Below are 19,309 nucleotides of genomic sequence, written 5' to 3' on the forward strand. Positions count from 1 at the left end.
GACCTTCACAAAACCATTGTTCTTTAGCCAGATTGCATAGATTGCTGCCATTAACACCAGGTACAAACGTTCTTTACACAAAACACTTTCATTCCTATTAACTGTGTAGTTGTCCTAACAGAAATACAGTAAGCTATTAAGGACAGGATTTATCTGCCCAAATTTAGAGCTTGTACGGATGTATATGCTGACTTTGCAAATTCACCTCATCTTCTCTTTATAGCCAACAGGGGGAATTAGCCATTTCCGTAGCATGACTCACTAGCCTTTGAGTAAGGTAAGTTTTGTCCCACAAACGTCAGTCTCTTCCCATTGACTATGGGATGTCTTCACTCTAAACATCTACGATCAGTTGAGCTATCCCACCCTATGTGACTACTCGTCCCCTCCAGTATTCTACCTCTTAAAGGGTCATACTATAGCAAAGAACACAGCGAATAAAGCCATGCATTATATCATGTGTCACCTCAAAACCAGGTGCTATTGCACTACAGCGAGCAGAACATGAACAAGCTTTTTTTCCTACAAGAAATTCATTCCATCAACTCAACCCAAAGACTGCATGGCTTTTAACAGCCATTTGAGAATGGTCAAGCTTGCACCAAGCTGACTTTAGGCTGGTGCAAGCTGACATATCCAAAGGATTTCATAGGCACTGTTCTCATTATCCAAAGAGTGCTGAACGGCTGCAACATTTGTGGCATTTAAAGAAGCAACTACTTCTGCATCTTTACCTCGTTTTTTCCATATATTTTCACCTTCGTATTGCACTATCTGTGAATATGCTGAAGAGAATAAGAGTTATTTACCTTGGACAGGACCTCTGGAGGTCATCTGCTTCTACAGACCATCCAGATGTTTCCATTCTCACCTCTAACCCTTCTCCAATAGGACAGTCACTACCAAGAAAGATTTCGTTAGACCCATACCTAGGAAGTCCCATCTTTCAGGCAGTAAACTATCTGGAAAACCTTGTCTCTTAATGTTAGCAAGCTCCAGAATAACTTAATTACCAGGCAGTGACAACAGAGTTTGGGATACCACATGGAAGACTTCCACCAGGCTGCTCTTCCTCATTGAGGGGAAAAATTCAGAGAAACACTGGTCATTACAATACATTGGAACAGTAATCTCACTGGCCTGGGATCGTCCTTGTGGAGATGCTCTCTCAGGGAAACATCTGTGAACGGGGGAAGCCTCTCACAGAAAGACTGGAGATGAGCTTGTTTCCAAAAAAAAATTCAATATACACAAACAGACACTTTTATATTATGTTTTCTGTAACATCATGTTACATAAACTACAACCACATGTATTAACGACCAGTGAGTTTCAAATTTGCCTTCCAGGACTGTCCCATAAGGTAAGGAGGGTGACTGCTAATGTTAAAATCACTTGTTTCATTTGCTTGACAAAAATACTTTTACCCTTGATAAGAGGTTGGGAGAGAAAAGCTGTCACGGTTCCTGGTGCTAAAGGATCAGTGCTGAGAGAAGTGCAAGAACACTACTGTGCTGAGAGACGCATTTCTGCACCGTTGTCTGGGCACCGATATTAACTTGAAAAAACTGAAAGATACCAGAAGCCAGAAACAGGGTCATGGCGCACCTTCCATTCTGGCAGTACCGAGAAAGGGGACAACAAGAAAGACTAGTAGCCTGCACAGTGTTAAAAGATGTGACAGAGTTTCTAGTACGGCTGGTACTCAAGGACAAGATGATCAGTCCACATTTTTGCCTCATCTGTCACCGCATAAACCAATTGGGGCATTAGTTTTTCTAACTCAAAAAGCCCCTGAAGTAAACCCAATCAATCTCTATTTTATCATGTCAAAATAGAGAGGAAGGAGGAGGGAGACGTCTTCACACTGACTTCCTATAAAAGCAATGCCTGACCCAGTTGGCCCTTGACGCTTTCATCACCTGATTCCTGATGGATGTGTGCTCAGAGGTCAGACAGGACGTTCACTGCCTTTTGCAGCAGATAAGTTGACAAGTGAAATTCCCAGTCTTCTCTTTCTGATTTTCAAGAACTACAAATGAAGAACTTACCGGGAACACTTGCCTCAGAATATTCATATGTGAGCCAAAAGATCAAAAATGAATCGAGTAAAGAGAAGAAACAAGGTAACTAGCTACTTGAGTCATACTAATACAGCATCTAAAAAAACTCAAAGTGCAAGCATACTCAGGTCCAGCAAACAAGCTTTTGCTATCCGAAAAATAATCTTCAGCAATGACTGGAGGCACTCACACCGGCTTCCCCCTTTATTCACTCTCACTGGAAGTCAGTGAACACCAATTAATGTGAGGTGGTCATCTGGAGAAGGCTAAACATCCAATTTCCATCTGAAAGGTGATTTGTGATGTAGTACTGGAGAACACAGAAAAAGACAATACTATGTTACAAATACTACAACTTTGCCACAGAAAACTCTCTGGGCAACCCTCCTCTTCCACACTGTCAGCATCATCTTCCAAAGGGTTTATTTCCACAATAAGAAATTTTTCTGACAGCTAAATTGGAATGCTGGAATCCTTGATTCATCTCCAAATACTCTGATCATCTTCCTGCTAGCTCATCTTGCTCTTAGACTAAATGTTCTCCAAGTATCTCACACGCTTATGCTTCGAAGTGATTCACACCTAGATGGCAATGGCATTTAAATACCTTCAGGAGGAGGTAATTCTGCCCAAACTCAGAAAATCTGAAGAAATCTGGGGGAGGGGGAGGAGTAGATCTTTTTTATTTAAGTTACAGCCAATTCTAGTCCTGTAGAAAACCTATTTTGAGAACTTAACTAGAAAAAATGTTTTATAGTACATGTATATAGCCCACTATCTTTTAGAAACCGGCTTGTCTGGAGAGACTAAACTGCATACAAGACTAATCAATTATCTCAGGGCGAGGACTGTTGCATTCAAATTTATTCTCCAGTTATTTTTTTCTAGCCTATGGATTTAGCAGGAGTATTCCTTCCTTGGTATGATTATACCTTCTAATAAAGAGGCTATTTAAGGACTTAACAATAAACACTTAAGTCTAAGGTTAAGGTTAAAAAGGTCTTGAAAAAGAAGAATTTCCTACTCTACCTCCGTCATACCCTCACCTAAAGTAAAGAAGAACTAGATAAACCCACTATGAACTTACAGGCTATGTTTGCTTTCGTATCTTAAAAATCTCAACTCGCAAACACGTGACAGGCTGCTTTAGCTCATGTTAAATTTTGGAAAGCTTAAATGAATTTTGATCTGGTTTCATCTTTCTTCTCCATTCACACAACATGGAAAGGGAACGCTGCAGATATACTATGGGGCACAGAGCACTTCATAAAGTTTAGGAGCTGGCGGAGACTCATCAGACCCAAGGCAAACCCCCCAAAAGGGGGGAGAGAACAGGTACGATCCTAAGCCTAAGTTACAGTATATGCAAGCACACATTTGATATTTCTCCCCAGAGAACAGATGCTTTATGGCCTCCTGTAGAAATCCTCCCCCCCCACCCCCCCCAACAACCAAGTGGCCCAATCCAACTGAAGACACCAAATTGAGGCCTTAATTCATTTGGATGCTCTATGTTGATATGCTCACACTGAAGCTGATAATTAAGGACTCTCCTTCTCCCTCTAATGTCACATATGTGCTGATTTCAGAAACCCCTCTTCTACATGATTGTAATCGTGGAGCAGCAGCTAACTCTGCCATTCCCCTATCTCAGGGAGGGACTCTGCTCATGTTTACTTCCACCTGATGCGTGAGGGGAGCCTAAGCCTTCTCGTTCTTAGTGTGCAATAATGTCAAAAAATAGCATACGTGTTTTTTGTTTTTGTTTTTTTAAAAGAAATCAATCACTTCAAGCCAGCTAGATTCTATGCTATAGTGAGCTAAGGAACAAGATAAGCCTTATAGTCAGAGTCATTGGGACCAACCGCGTGGGAAAGGGTACAGAAATTCTTTCACAGATTGAGATCTTACCAAACAAACGAACAAAAAAGGGGGGCAGCAGCGGGGGGGAGGGAGGGGGATGGGGGATCATATACGACTTTCAGCCTAGTATAAACCTTATCTACGCGCTGTATAGAAACAGAAATTTCTGCCTAAGTAGTACAAAGGACCTCATACTATCTTCCCCAAAGATCCAGGAATGAATGTTTCCTATTAGTTTTGAGAGCTGCAGGAATTAAGCTCCTACGCTTACCGCATATCAGACAAACAGAAGCAGCTCGGGGAGGGGGGAGTCTTCCAGTGTTACAGTACTGATTTTGGCCTAATCTAAATGAAGGCAGCTTTTACGTGGCCTGCTCAACTGTCTTGGCCCACATGCCAGGAGAAGCCAAATTACACTGTTCTCTTATGATTCTGCGGGATGGGGAAGCAAGGAGGGGTGTTTGCGTTCCTCAGACACGTAGACAGTACGTTAGTTTAGATTTAGCAACTTTGAAAAGGAGAAATCTCAAAGCCAACTAAGGAACAGATAGTCAATCCTTCTGTAAAACTGCGAGAATTCTGTTGCAATGACAGACCTATAGTCTGCTATGTGTTTCTGGAAGGAAAAGATTTTGGAGTATTCTTCCTGCAAACCTGGTCTATCCCATTACCTTGGAGAGAGGCAACACCCCAGTCAAGAATGACCTGGAGGGAACAAGAATAATAAATCCAATTACTGAATAGATTCAGCACAGGGAGGAGGAATACAAATCTTCTTCCACTCTTCTAAAGCGGAATCCATTGCACACACCGCAAAAACATTTACTTCCAGCTTGTTAAACCCCTCCTAAAAAAGTTTCCAGAAGTTTATACCACATATTGTTCTAGCTATGTGAAAGAAAAATAAGTATTTTAGCTCTTACTAGTGTGTGATACCTACTGACAAAAGTCAACCTCAGTGATGGGAACATCTGGTCCGTTATCAACTTAATCACTTAATCAAATAGAAACATTAAATAACCTAAGCTTCAAGTGATTTAGCTGTCCCAGAGTTCTTTAGCAGACACAGGGAGAGAACCTGTAGGATTCTGAAAGCTCGTTTTGATGACTGTTTCTATACAAACATGCTTTTTATCAGTTTATAAAGAAGTGCTGAACAAATACTTTAAAAATAGCTTCAAGATCATCTTGAACAAAAGCCATTTACGTTTTAGTATTAAAACACAGATTTATTTGTAATACGCGAGAATGTTATTTAGTCAGAACAGAAGGCTAAGCAGAGCTTTTCACACCACAGGAGCTTCTAAGAACTTCACAATACCCAGCCACTGCATTTGCTACATACCATCCTCGGGACTACAGATTGCTGCTTGATACGTAGCGGGGACGCCCCTGTCTTACACTTACCTTTTACCTTCCTTTTGGAGGGCAGATTGCTCTAGACTGCAAAACAGACTATTTAATCCTTCTCATCTTTACATAGGCTGGGCAAAGAACAACACAAATTAAATAACAAATATGTTTGAAGGCCAGACAAAAAACTGGTTTTAAATAAGCTTATAGATATCTAAATTTCAGTTCTGAAGTTTGGCAAGTCAGCTATTTCCTCTAAAAAATCCAAATAGAGTTTAGGATGGGGGATAAAGCGCACTGCTCTGTTGTAAAGAAAGCATTACAAGTCAGAGAGTCATGCAGTAACAAGGAAAACAATATGAAGTCACACCAGAGAAAGATGTTAGTACTACTAGAGAGAAATAATTTTACTGATGGAACAGGAACAAAGGGCTATGTTTTGTTGACATGTGAATCTAACTACTACAGGAATTATTCAAATTCCTGTTTTCCTCCCAAAGTATTAATCAGTTTCAAAAGACAAGAAAAGGCCAGATTCTTGGTTTTGACTCATGTCATGTATGTATAGCGACACTCACAGCAGAGAAAGTAAAGGCAGATGCCAATATCACCTTATTTTCCCGGAACACTGCCAAATTAAATGTATTAACACTTGCAGAGTAATCAGATACTACGTTCAAAACACAAGGTAACAAGCGAATCTGCATCCAGCTCAGAATTTTCCTAGAGTTTAATAAAGATGATACGGTTCCATACACTGGATATTCAGAACAAAGAGTATTAAGCGAACATTCATTCATCGAGTGCAGAGTGGCCCTTCAGGGGAGAACTCTCCTAACCCACTCAAAGGAGCTGCAAAGTGTTTGTTCTCCTACTATTCCCATTTTGGGAGATGCGCAAGAGATGAGAGGGAAGTTACTTGCTGTAAGCTGCAGTACGCTGTTGCAACTTGCTTAATTTCCCCACCATCCATAGAACCAAACTGCCAAACTTCACAGGATGGCTCATAACATCTGATTGTCTCCTGACTCCAATCCTTCACGCTCAGATCACACTTCTGAAGTTTCCTTAACGTGTGTTAACTAAAGATAGCATCTTCTCTGGGAAAAGCAAAACGCTGGAACTTGTCACATACGAGGAACGTTCATGGCAGAGGAGAGCACCACAGCACTACACAGGAGTTCAATATTTATCAGGGCCTATTACTTACAGGCTACCTCTGTATGATAAGCTAAAAAGGATGAAAGAAAAGTCCACTGACTGTGAGACTGCTAAACCATTAGCACTCAATCAACTACTACTCTCCCAGACAACACCTGACCCTTGCTCAGGGCTCCACACAGGCGAGGGACCATTCTAGGCAGGCAGGGTAGACACAAATACTGTTTTGCAGGAAACAAGAACTAAGCTGTATGAAGGCAAACCAAGCTGTGCCACTTGGCCTCATACAGGTAAATGAAATGTACTAAGCCAAGGTCTAGTTTATTTAGAACCGATGTTGTCCAAGTCCACACCGAGTGACACGTTCTCCAGCTGAGCACAGCACCCCTGTCCCTTCGCATAGGATCCGATGTGTAACCGAAAAGGATGAGATATACCACATCTTTCACAATAGCGTAACATAGGTGCCAGTTGCATAGGTATATTCTCAATGTGAGAGACCAGACCGGCATATTATCACTAGGAAGTCAGGTGTTTGGTAGCTGCTGGAATCGAGAGGACCCAAGACCATCCGACTGACAAATAAGCAGGACGGAAGAGATCGTTGCCCCATTCCTGCTCTTTATTAGCTAACGCTGCTGCTGCTTAAGACCTCCTCTCTGTTTTGCAGCACGATGCCACCTTACCATCCACTCTCGTGTTCAGGGTTAAAACAAGATTCCTTACAAATCTTTACAATAAATCCTTCCAAGATATTGGGATCAAATATTTGCTTTTAAGAATTTATATTGCATTAGTGGCACGACTCAAACCACGTTATATGAAAGAACATCTTCAGCTTTCTTACAGTTAACAATGGTTTTAGAAGACCTTCCATATTATCTCACAAATAATTTTCCAAGATAGAAACAGGCTTGATGCGTGCCATCATTTCTGACCAGTAGAGGGAGGCAGGATACTGTAGTCAAACACAATCCAAAGGCAGAGTCTTTCAAAGGACTGCATTAAAAACACAATGCGTCTCTGATTTTTCTCTTCTTCCATCAGCTGCGACTAGCTTACACTAAGGGAGGCAAAAACTGAGCCCTTATCACATTCTGAATCTAGAACTATTAAAATCTGATTTCAGTTCGAAATAAAATCTCTGAAGAACTGTGTCAAGGTACTTTTTTTTTTTTTTTTTTTAAAATTAGGAGAAACACTGACTTGGGTAGGGAGGAAACAGATCCAGGAATGACACCAAGCATCTGCAAAACCCACTCACTTAAAAGCGATTCATGGAGAGTGAATGCTTCATAAGACTGTGTACTACATTATCCAGAGAAGAACCAATATGAGGTCCCAAGGTACTGAAGAATAAGTTGTTTATATATTAAGAAATGTAACACAAACACTTAGAAGTTTTTGTTTGACTACTCTTATGATGCACTTTCTCCTCTATCCCTTTGTTTTCAAAAAAGGCCCCAAAACAACTCTTCATTTTTTAAGCTTCAGATATGTGTGTGCGTGTGTGTGTATGTGTGTGTGCGCGCACATGCCAACGCACCAGCTTTACAATAAGACTAAAGAAATTTAATATGTGTTGAAGGTATCGTAGCTGGAACATTAATGCAAGGTGATAGGTAAAGAACTGCACAGGAAAATACTGACAGAGAAGTATTTAGAAGACCTGCTGGCAGTGTACCCAAGGATCAGTGTTCAGACCAATCTGCTTAACGTTTTCATAAATAATACGTAGTTTACTCATTTCGTGAAACCTGTAGCAAAGCTGGAAGACAGTTCCAATGCTGGACCAGGACTGTTATTTTACAAGAAAGCTATGACTTCATAAATGAGCAAATGATGAAACTGGGATGAAATTTAATGGTATAAAGCACAAAAGCATGCAGTTTGGAAGAAAAGCTGCTTACCAGTAATCCAAGTTCAAGATATGGTTCACATATGCCATTTACCAGAGTAAGAATGAATAACTACAGATCGCCCCTCCACCACTACCACCATTCAGAAATACCTGAAGAAGTGAGCTGAGATGATGCTCCTATGATACAGGCCAAAGCATCCCCTTTGTTCTTCACCATTTGTAATCCATGACCATCATTAGGGATCCCAAATAAGACATGGATTTTGGTGGGGTACTGGTGAAAGTTCTATTACCAGTGAGTAACCATTTTTCCTTTATGGTGATGACCAACTGTGACTAACAAATTTCATTCACTCACACTCTGCCTCTTTTCAAGCGTTATCCTACGTTGGCTCACCAAACGGAGATGAAACTCTAGCTTCCCAGTACAAATAGTGTTATCTCAACACAGCTCCAGTAAAGAAAGCTGGTATCTGGCAGCTGGTATTTGGCATGATGTTACGCAATTCATCAACAGACCTGGGGAATCCAAAAGGAGTGGGTGATCTGCCCCGACGGCCACAAGATTAATTCGTTCACGAAGCAAAGAGGAAGATTTGTCTTTCCAACTGCAATAGTGACCGTGATCAAGCCTTTGACTCAGGTGACCGCTGATAGCTCAGAATTCAATTGATTGTGGGTCATGCCAACAGCAAGCTGCAGATACCAATTCCCAAAAGATTATCTCATAGTGCAAGAATAAATATCCTCTGGAATTAGAAAAAACAAAACAAAACAAAAAACAAACAAAAAAAAAGGAAGCTAAGTCTTTGTAGAGAGCTGAAAGACTGTCAATTAACATCACCACCCCAAATTTGACTTTTCAGGTCAAAGGATCTGGATTCTTTAGTCCAGGATTAACAGTCATTCTCTCTTTTGGGCAGAAGAAAGGGAAAGCTGTAGAACCCTTTCCCTCTGAGATGGTGAAAGCAAGTCAACAGGATTAATCTCCCACAGAATAAAGCTCCTAAAAGAGAAAGAAGGGGGGGGGGGTCTTTGAAAAGGAATGTGGCAGAAGAATGGAGTGAAGCATTCATTATGTCTAAATGTAACAGATGTTCTTCACTGGTAGCTTAGAATGCTTGGATAATCACTGAGTCATACAACTGGTTCAGTGCAACAGATGCAGCTGAAAGTCTATCAAAACAGTCAAGAGGTGGAAGAGGCATGGAAAATTGACACTGAACATTTAAACTCTGTAGGATTGATGCATGCGTGCTCAAAAGCTCTTCCTCCATGACTCTCTCTTCCATCTTTAACCACAGATCAGATGTATTTTCCACAATGCCCAATAAAGAACCCTTGGGAAGAAGGAGGAAAAAAAAAAAAAGTGACTGTTACAACGATTCCAAGATATTTAAGAACAAAAAGTTTCCAGTAAAAGTTTGACTTTCTGGATAAAGGAAGAAACAGTCACCAGTGTCTCATGTCATATTAAGTACTATGTCCAGTGCTGCCCTTCTGGCTATCAGATCAGTTAGCAGCAGGAGGTCTTTTGGCACATGGGCAGAATCTTATCCAGAGCCCTGCATACATTTTAATATAATTCTAGTACCAATAGCTGCTTCCCTTTGCAGACACAGCTGAGGTATCAGAAGCAACTTACTGGAGCTTCACTAGGCTCAGAGTCTAAATGGAGTCAGGAGGCGAAGCAAACCCCTTTACTTGTGAGATGCAGCTTCAGCACTGGACTCTGATTATCCAAGCAAGCTGCTTATTTTGTATTGAGCTTAGCTCAAGCTCTGCTGTTTTTAATCATGCCGCAGAACTGAACCTTAAAGGCGTGCCCTGGCCTAAACACTCTCCAGTGAAACGGACCTCAGTCTGTCCAAGTCACAGTCCCTACGTTCCACGTATCTGACCATTGCATCCACATAAATAGACATATTGCTCCACTAGTTAACTACCTTTCTTGCTTACATCAGAAGTTCCAGCCCCTTCAGGTAATGATCAACTCAGGAAGGATGAGTGCATCCCCAGGATGAGTAACAGTATAAATTAACTAGAACACATGCAGTGCTGCCACAATACTTCTCCTTGTTGCATAATGTAGGTTTTGCATCTTTGAGACCGTTGTACAAATAATCCTACATTGTAAAGGATTATCTGATACATAGGATGGTTCTGTGAACACCTTGGAACTACATATCTGTTACAGGGTTGTCTCTGACTGTGAGAGTCTGGAATGTAATTGAGCAGTACAATCCAGGCCAATACTACTTCACTGGGCATAGTCAAGCCAATACTGGAGCATCTCTGAACAAAAGAAACCTCCCATCAATTTCAAAATCTAGGAAACAAAGAAAACCACAACTCTCTATTCTGCTTCTATAGTGGGCAGCTAGTGCTTTCCTCTGACATGCAAAGCCAAGAGTGTAGCAGATGATGATGAAAAGCAAAATGAGAAACTGAAAACAAAGATTTCTAGGAGAATTTAATAACGTGCAGAATTAAGCCATCCATTCTAGTCCTAAGTCGTCTTAACAATATAACAAGAGCAGGCTGAAAGTGTCTGGATACTCCATAGCTATTACATCAGGGATCTTTACATAAACGGAGGCGAGTAAGATTTGACAGCCACGAAGAAGCCAATATAACTCTGTGCTCATCTGAAAGTTTAAGCTAGTGATTCCAACTACAATATAATTTATATCTTCTTTTTCTGTTAAGCAAGGAAATCTCCTCCCATGTACCTTTCTAGTAGACCATGAAAGATACAGTTAAAGCAGTAGGAGTTTTTCAGTCAAAGCACAATGTCACAGGAGAACTTCAAGAGATCAAATTTCATTTAACACTCAGGAAACATACACATTAAAAGAAAAACAAGTGAACTGCAAGAAAAAAAAAAAGAGACCGATTGAAAGGAGAATACTCACTTGTAACGTAGTGTCGAAAACAACAAGCTTAGAGCTTGTCGGAACAATGTCATAACACTTGTGTGACCTCATGAATCGCACATAAATGTCACTTTCCGATTCTTCAAGTGCTGTAAGTAAAAACATTATGTTTCTTTCAGGTTATTTAAGTAAAACAATGTAAAAAGCATGCCCAATTAACTAAGCACCAGTACAGAAGGTCATTCCCACAGCAAAACTCAAATTCACACTTTCAGATCTGGACAGACAGTTCATAGTTCTGGCTTTTGAATCTCGGATGCATCTTTCCTTTCATATTACATAAGATAAAGATGAAATGTGATGTTCTTCCTTGATGAGAAAAGACTTTAGTACAGGAGATTTATATTTAATAAAAAAAAAAAAATCATTTGTCCAATGGTCCTATTGAACAGGCTCATATGCATAATAAATGCCAGAACTCAAGCTGTACACAGAGGAAGCCAGTTTGAAACTTAGGTTATGATCCGACTTGACTGACTCAAGCTCCTGAGGTTAGTATTTCTCCAATCTCATTTCTGGTCAGGCTACTTTTCACTTAGTCATTTTGTATTTTCTTAAGAGGCAGCAGGCAAGTTTGGCAGGTTATGCAACCAGTACCATCCTATCAAGGCTCCTTAACATGCACCATCACAAATCCAAGACTTAGAGATTTATAGAAACAGGCTCCACTTGGGCAGTTTTTAAAAGAGTGGCATTTTCTGTGGCAAGGATCAGACATGCAATGCAGCCTATGCTAACTTAAATTACACTTGTGAGAGTTTAGATGCAGACGCATCTAGTCTTCTCATCAGCTCAGGTACGTTCACTTTTTTTTAAGCAATCGCTCCTCCATTCTTTACAGCAGGTAAATTATACCTGGAACTTGGTCAAGGTTAACCTCTGCATCAGCCATGCAACCTTTAAAACTTCTGTGACAACGCACAGAAACTTGGTCTTATGTTAAGCTTTTGCAGAGTTGAAAGTCTGAAGAACCTGCTGAGAACTGAAGAACTTAGTATTAGGGGGCTAAATTCTCAAAATTATCTGTTTGCTAAATTGTTCAAAATTAATCACCCAGTGCTGGACAAAGTTATGTGACATCTCCACAAAGCAGCACAGCAGAGTGTCTTCGGTTCAATTCTACATAATTAAGGCTGCACCTCCCCTATAAACGGCTACTCCAAGACTCCGGCAGTCTCTTCTATACACTAAAGGAGTCCTCCATCTCCGACTTCTTTTACTTTTAAAAAAGCCCTTCTCCCACGGAAACCCAAGCAGCATGAAATAGCAGTACCACCAATATACAAAAGAGAAAAGAGTCCAAATGGGGAGAAGCAGAAGAGGAAAAAAACAAAACAAAACAAAAAAATCAAATCATTTGTTGGAGTTATATGGCTATAAAGATCAGGACCAAAAGTGAAAAGAGCAGGAGCTAAGAACAAGACATTAGGAAATAACATGAGCAAACATGGAAAGTACTAGGCAGGCAGATTTGGACGAGGCTAGTGAGAAGCAACCTCGATGAGATGATACCAAAAGTGAACTGGTACTTACTTGGCAAGGGCATATAAGAAGAGGTTGAAAAAGGCAGCCTGGACACAGAACCACTTATACAGCACCATAACAAAGTAAACGCTTATCATCCTCTACCTCCTGCAATAGCTTAATTGGCTATTGTCTGTACAGAACTAATTTAATTACTGTGTGATAGGATGAGTTGCATGGGTTTTTTTCTTGTTTTGTTTTTAAGTCCAGGAACGAGAGGGAGGAAGAAAGCTAAACATTAAAAACAGTACTATGAGAACATTTAGATGACAAATTAAAAAAAAATAAATAAATAAAAGAGATCATTAGGAAGTTAAGGTTGCCTCCACAACCATAAACACAGTCCCTCCATGCAGTATCAGAGTCCTTATTTACTTTAATATCTCTTTTTCCTCTCTCCCCACAGGACAATACACAGTGAGAACTGGGCTTGAACAGGTAATCCCCAGTAAATAAGACTGGTTACTAATGTAATCAGTTACCATGGGAAAAATGTTGCATTGTCCTGTTTTTCCCAGAACCACAGAAACTATAGTCGGTCCCAGAACAGCACGACGCTGTCTTTTCTTCCAGCTTTAGTCCCCTGCCTGTTTCCTTACATACTTTCCAATTTCTGCGACAAACAGAACAGCAGCCCAGCAGATCCGAATCATTTTCGGGGCAAGTCTGTTCTTCGCATCGACACAAACGGAGGTCCTATGAGATCTTCATCATGTATATGGAAATTACCACAAGCATATATACCCAGGGGAATTATTGTTCCAATTCTGAATCTGTATTTCCTATTGATTCTGTAGCCCTAACAGTGCTGTTTTATATACAATTAAATATACTGCAGGTAGAAGCAAGTGTTGGAAAACATCAAACTTAATAAAAACAATTGTTTTGTTGTTCAACTGAAAAAAAAAAAATGTTTACGCCCTTAGCAGAGGGCATCATTGTTCTGTACAGTTCTGCTGACTTACTAACAATTATGCAAGTTTAGTATATTACAATAGCAAATGCAGTAACTGGAAAGCAGGATGTGTTACCCAGTTTATTCAGGTAATGCTGTCAAGGGCAGCAGCACTTAAGAACTTGCTATATTGACCAGCACAGTGAACGTGGGCCTATAGACCTTCTTCTCACTCACCACACGTTCCCACCACCAAACACATACTTTCAACCAGACCTCAACAATCCTCACCCACTTAAGGCACTTAACTAGCCCCACATACTCTAACTCGCCCAACATTATTTTCCAGAATTTCTTGGAAATCAGAATTAATCATATCCTTTTAGGTACCACAAAGCAAAAGCTCTGCAGACAGACACCAGAAAGTCACAACAGGAAATACTGAGAGGCATGAGAGAGATATCCATGAGCACTGTGTTTAACACCCATATAATCACTATGAAACTCTAAACCGGATCTCAGCAAGGATTCAACTGTCCAGCTGGAACTGGGGTTTATTTACACAGAAGATCCTTATATTTCAAACATGTATAATGTACTGATTTATTAGCTACCAACTAAACATAGAAAATATAAGCAGTGCTGATCTCCCTCCTATGTTCTAAATAGGCTTTCCGATAGACATTTGAAAGCCATCTGAGACCTAGACAGCTTTAACTACTTGGCATTACCAGACACAGATGCCTTAACCAAGTTCTTTGTACAGATATTATATCAGCATTATCAGTCCATGCTCAAAGGAGAAAAATCTCTTGAGCTGAAAACTTTTAGTACACCTCAGGGGTATGCTCACACCTCACCTTTCCCGCATAGCCTAACTGTGTCGCCTTCTTTACAGTTCCTCTCACCTTCACAGGAGGACAAGCTTACTGCTTTTGGTTATGTCCAACTATGATTGCACTGCAAACAAAGGCATCCTAATGGAGGTCAGGGTAATTATATTTGATTATTTGTATTTTATTATCTATTGATTTTCTAGCTGGATTTGTTTTCACTACAACCTCCCACTCTTTTTGGCTGTATTCGATAACCTTATGCCTTTTAAGCTCTGTATCATTGCACAAGGCTTCATTAATTTCTCTGTATAAAGAGATTCTCTGTAATCTATAATACAGATTTCTTTGCATAAAAACCAGCGGTTACTCTAGTGCTCTACATGCTGGAGCCTTAAGCTAAGTTGAGGAAGGAAAAATCCAGAAAACTACCTCAAAATTCCTTCTCTGCACTTTTCTTCAGTCTTGATCTTAATGGGTTACACTTCTTTCTATTCCGTGTTTGTACAAGGCCAGGAATAGAAGCCTGCATCCAACAGCACGGCTCCATCTCGCCCACAGACAAGCTCTGTTTCGTGCCATGTTCAGAGAACCTGACTCAGGCTCTTGGTTCAGTACTCAAAGTGTTCCTGGCCTACAAAATGGGCTCGAGAGGCTCCCAGTAAGTGCTAGCCAAGCCTGCGGCAACAGAAGATGACTATATTAGAACATCTGGATAAAGTGCTGGCAACCAGTGGCTTGCAAAGACCTTATGCTCAAGTCTCAGCAGTTCGACGGCAATTCCCGTGCTACTTAGAAAGCTAGCTTCAGTACATAATCTTGCTTCAATTGAGGTAAATCTTCAACCAGAGCCTTGTTTCTTCTGTGAACTAGAAACGCAGATGATACCACAGTGGCTCTGAGCTTCCAGCTACGTTGGCTCTGGAACAAACTTCTTACCCAGCTACCTTCAAAGAATAGTGAGAAGCGGTGCAGGTTGGATAAAAGTCTGAGCCATCCTCTTTGGTAGCCTTTATGGCTATAGCGCATAAACAGGATTGTTCTAAACTTATACAGAGGCAGCAAGCTCTGTTATACCTGCCATTACAAATTTCATAGCTACCGTTTGCATGAACAAAACGGGTTACCTGGGGATCTGTTACAAGGGATTCTCAAATTCACTAAAGGCAACTCAGTGGAGTTTGAAAAACCTATTTTGTTGAAGGTCAGGACCATTACCACAAAGTCCTGAGGTTTGGAGCTGGAAAATAAAATCTTAGTTTTTTGCAAAGCTAGCTTTTACACCTTTAAGTGGAATGCCTTCCCTTAAAGATTTGATGATGAAGTTTCTTCAAGTAGGTGTTAAGGGTTGCTGCAAGTAATCCTGTAACTAAACAGGCAGAATTCTTTTCTAAATCACGTGCATCCATTCACAAAAATTGCTCTGGAACAGTTAACTAGCAAGGTACTTCTGCTGCCAATCAATACTGGATGCTGTAAAAGCTCATCTGAAGCATGGAGCTTCTTCTTACCACCCTTATGAATCTTGTCCTCTGTCCTAGCACTGCTAAAGAGCATTTACTTGTGTAAACCTATACTATGCCAGTTATATTCCGCATAAATTATATGTAGGCTTTTTTTCTTTCTTCAATTGGGATTGTAGAAAAGTTAGACTGCCTAGGACCATTTCAGTGACAATCCCAGCTCAATTCTCTCAGGTAGCAGCAGGTCTCAGCCACTATCTGCAAGGCAATAATACTCCCTTCAGATAAACAGCAACAGATACCTCTCTGCTTGGCTTAGAGCCTCACCCAGTCTCTGGGCGTTGTCTCTGTTCTCCTTAGGAGAGCATGTGTCTTACGTGCAGGAGCTCTGAATACACCCTGGCCATTCTGTGATCATAAGCCAGTAACATATTCAGGTGTTGAAGCCACAATGGTGTGTACTACATGAACAAGGTAAGATCTTGGTATCAAACATTAAATTTGCACACGAAACCTCTTTTGCAGAAGACCCTCTTACACTAACGGATGCCCTTAAGCTATCTCACACTGGGGGCCACACAGGAGAAAGACAATGTGCTAGAACCTACCTTCTAAGCGCAGGGCATTCCAAAGTGAGTCCTCCTCCTTGAAAACTGAACAGAAATTGCACTTGCACCAAGCACAGTCTGTCCCTGACATCCATGTCAGTTGCACTCTTCCTCCCTTGGTCAGCTGCTCAACGAATGCCTTTCTCATATTGCTTCTATAAGAACTCTTGCAAGGAGTGGGAAGAGGGAACGGCACAAAACAATTATGATTGCCCTGGCATGGCAAAGGCAGTTGAAGATAAGCCTTGTGGAATACATTGCCAGACCTAAACTCAGGTCTAGACCAAGACTTAGGGCACTGCCTACTGCAAAACCCAGCTCCCTACAGCTCCCTATGATCTGGATGCTAGTTGATTTGGAGATAAAGCAGATTCGCCGCAGGAGGCATCTGAATCTAGAGCAAGGATGGGGGGAGGAGAAGAATACACCAACAAATAGCTGAGTGGATATTTCCATATGGGTTTTCACTCATGGAAGTATATTTCTTGAAGATTCATCTGAAACTTGTATTGCAAGTGGATGTTTTCCCTGTGCATGTTCCCCCACTCACAGGTGAAGCTCAAGAACTCCAGATCCCCAGTGCTTTTTTCCTGCAATTTTTGACCAAAATAGCAAAGAGAAGTCACCAGAAAGGTTGCAACACTGTGGAAGGTTCAAGCACTTGAAGCCCAGAACCCCCCTCATAGAGAGCCTTTTGTACAGTAAGGTCTCTCTCTGACTATATCATCATTTTATTTATTTCCATAGATAGAGATACTTCAAAGACTGCAAGGCCTACCTGCTTGGGGAGTAGAGGAGTGAAAAAATAAATCTCATGCACTTAAGATCAAATGACTTACTCCCTCCCTCTCCTCCACCTTCCCCTGCAAAATCAGATATGCTTTGACTTTTCATTTCAGGTGATAAACATTATTTAGAAAAAATGTCACAGCTCTTTTTCCACAGCAGAAGTATAATTATATGTCTGTTTAGAGAGCTAAAGTGGAACTAGTGTCTGAATGCTCCCCATAAAAGCACAGGAAACTTCAGTGGCATTATTGAAATGAAACCTTCCCTCAGAAATCTGCGGAACAGCTACCTGCAGTTCCCACTTTTCTGCTAAGAATTTCAAGTCCTGTCCCCCCCCCACCCTCCCCCAAAAGCAACTGTTACCGAAAACCACAGACTGTCTTTCTGTGGTATATTCATATAGGGCCCAAGAATAAGATTCTGGCCCACAAGCAATTCCTAGTTTCAACAGCAATACAAAAAAAGGACCTTTTCTATTTTATATTTTAATATTAGAGCTATATTATGCTCTTTGTCTTTCTGATCTGATATAAAGTAGCATTTTGAGTTTAGTCTGTGCTTCTGGGAGTGTTTGAAAGAAAGATTTTATGTTCCACACAGACCATTTCTTATCATCTGGTTTAAAAGTTAATTTAACCACAGAATACAATCGTGTCACTGCAGCTAGAGACCACTCTCTATAGCACCCCTGCTACTCACGATCAGATTGAGAGCTGGTAGCTTCACTAATTCTCTGAACATTTGAAGAGCACAAAGAATCCTTCTTACAGACTTGAACAACTGTTTGCATAAGTGACAATTCTGAGTTTACTATCAAGTTAACCATCACATTTGAAACACACTAAAGCGACTTGGAGTAATATGTCAAGAGCGTGCTCAGTTAACTATCCAGCTAGATGAACAACTGAGAGGAAGACAGAAACCACATATATACACATCAAAATGCTTTTTCCACTGAATTTTAATCAGAAGTAGTCTGGGAAACTAAGACCTTAAAGACTTAGAGCTTCCTTACAGCAACAGCATCTAGACTACTTCAATTTGAATGCCATTAAGGTAACTACTTCCACTTGGCCAGTTCAACTGGTGCATTTTAAAATTAAAAAAAAAAAAAAAAAAAAAAAAAGAGAGCGCGCAAGAGAGACAAGAGGGTAAAACACACTTTCCATGGTATTCACATGTACTAAACCTATTTACTAGTAAATACATGTTCTTTTCAGTCACTGCCCACATACGCATCTGCAGTTTAGGTTACTCCAAGTGATTCTCCCAAAAAATCAAAACTTCAAGTAATAGGTTCAATGTCACGTTTCACATGCTAGCGAACTGACATTTTACAGCTGGAGAAACAAAAGTTTTTATTCCAGTGTTTACTACAGAACTGATCCATCAACAATACACTGGGAAAGACTTAGCGGTATGATTATGCTGACAAACTTTCCTAAAAACACCAGCAAAAGCACTCGGTGCTACTATTGCTCATATCATTTAGTCGTTTAGAATAATTAAGTCTTTTGTTAACACAGAAATAACAACAAAATGAACTTAGACAAACATTTATCTTCACACTGAAGACAGCGGTTGGAGAGCTTCATCTGGCTTTAGCCATCATTTAACAGAGTTTTTTTCACATCCCAGGCCAACGCTCCTTTGCCAGCAAAGACAGAATATCTCTGCCTTTTCACAGGCCATGTCAACGGGTGCAGTTCCACAGCAGGATAAACAGCACCACAGCATAGTAGCAGCAGCTGCTGTTCCCCTTCCACTGGCCACAGGGTCCCATTCCCTCCTTCACACTGGTTCTAGATTTATAAGGAACTGTTTGACAAATTGGCAGAGAAAGCTGAACTCGTTAGAAATTATTTGCTTTTTGGTGGTGCCAGTTTTTGGTCTGTTAAGCTCCCATATCTAGCCCCGTGGTGAACGGATTAGCTTGCAGTGCAAGGGAAGAGCAGGAATA

General features: G+C 40.7%; 1 protein-coding gene across 10 annotated transcripts in view; it reads right to left on the reverse strand.

Moving 5' to 3' along the window:
- Nucleotides 1–19,309, reverse strand: part of PRKAG2 (protein kinase AMP-activated non-catalytic subunit gamma 2) — a 290,028-nt gene that overhangs the window by 72,729 nt on the left and 197,990 nt on the right. For all 10 annotated transcript variants that reach the window (XR_011139516.1, XM_068934205.1, XM_068934204.1 and 7 more), the window contains one exon: nucleotides 11,217–11,326. Coding sequence is in view for 9 of the 10 variants with exons in the window: in XM_068934205.1 (XP_068790306.1) it covers nucleotides 11,217–11,326 (110 nt within the window). In the remaining variant the exon portion in view is untranslated. The remainder of the gene's footprint in view (nucleotides 1–11,216; nucleotides 11,327–19,309) is intronic.

Source organism: Struthio camelus, chromosome 2, assembly GCF_040807025.1.
Source record: "Struthio camelus isolate bStrCam1 chromosome 2, bStrCam1.hap1, whole genome shotgun sequence".
Classification (NCBI taxonomy): Eukaryota; Metazoa; Chordata; class Aves; order Struthioniformes; family Struthionidae; genus Struthio; species Struthio camelus.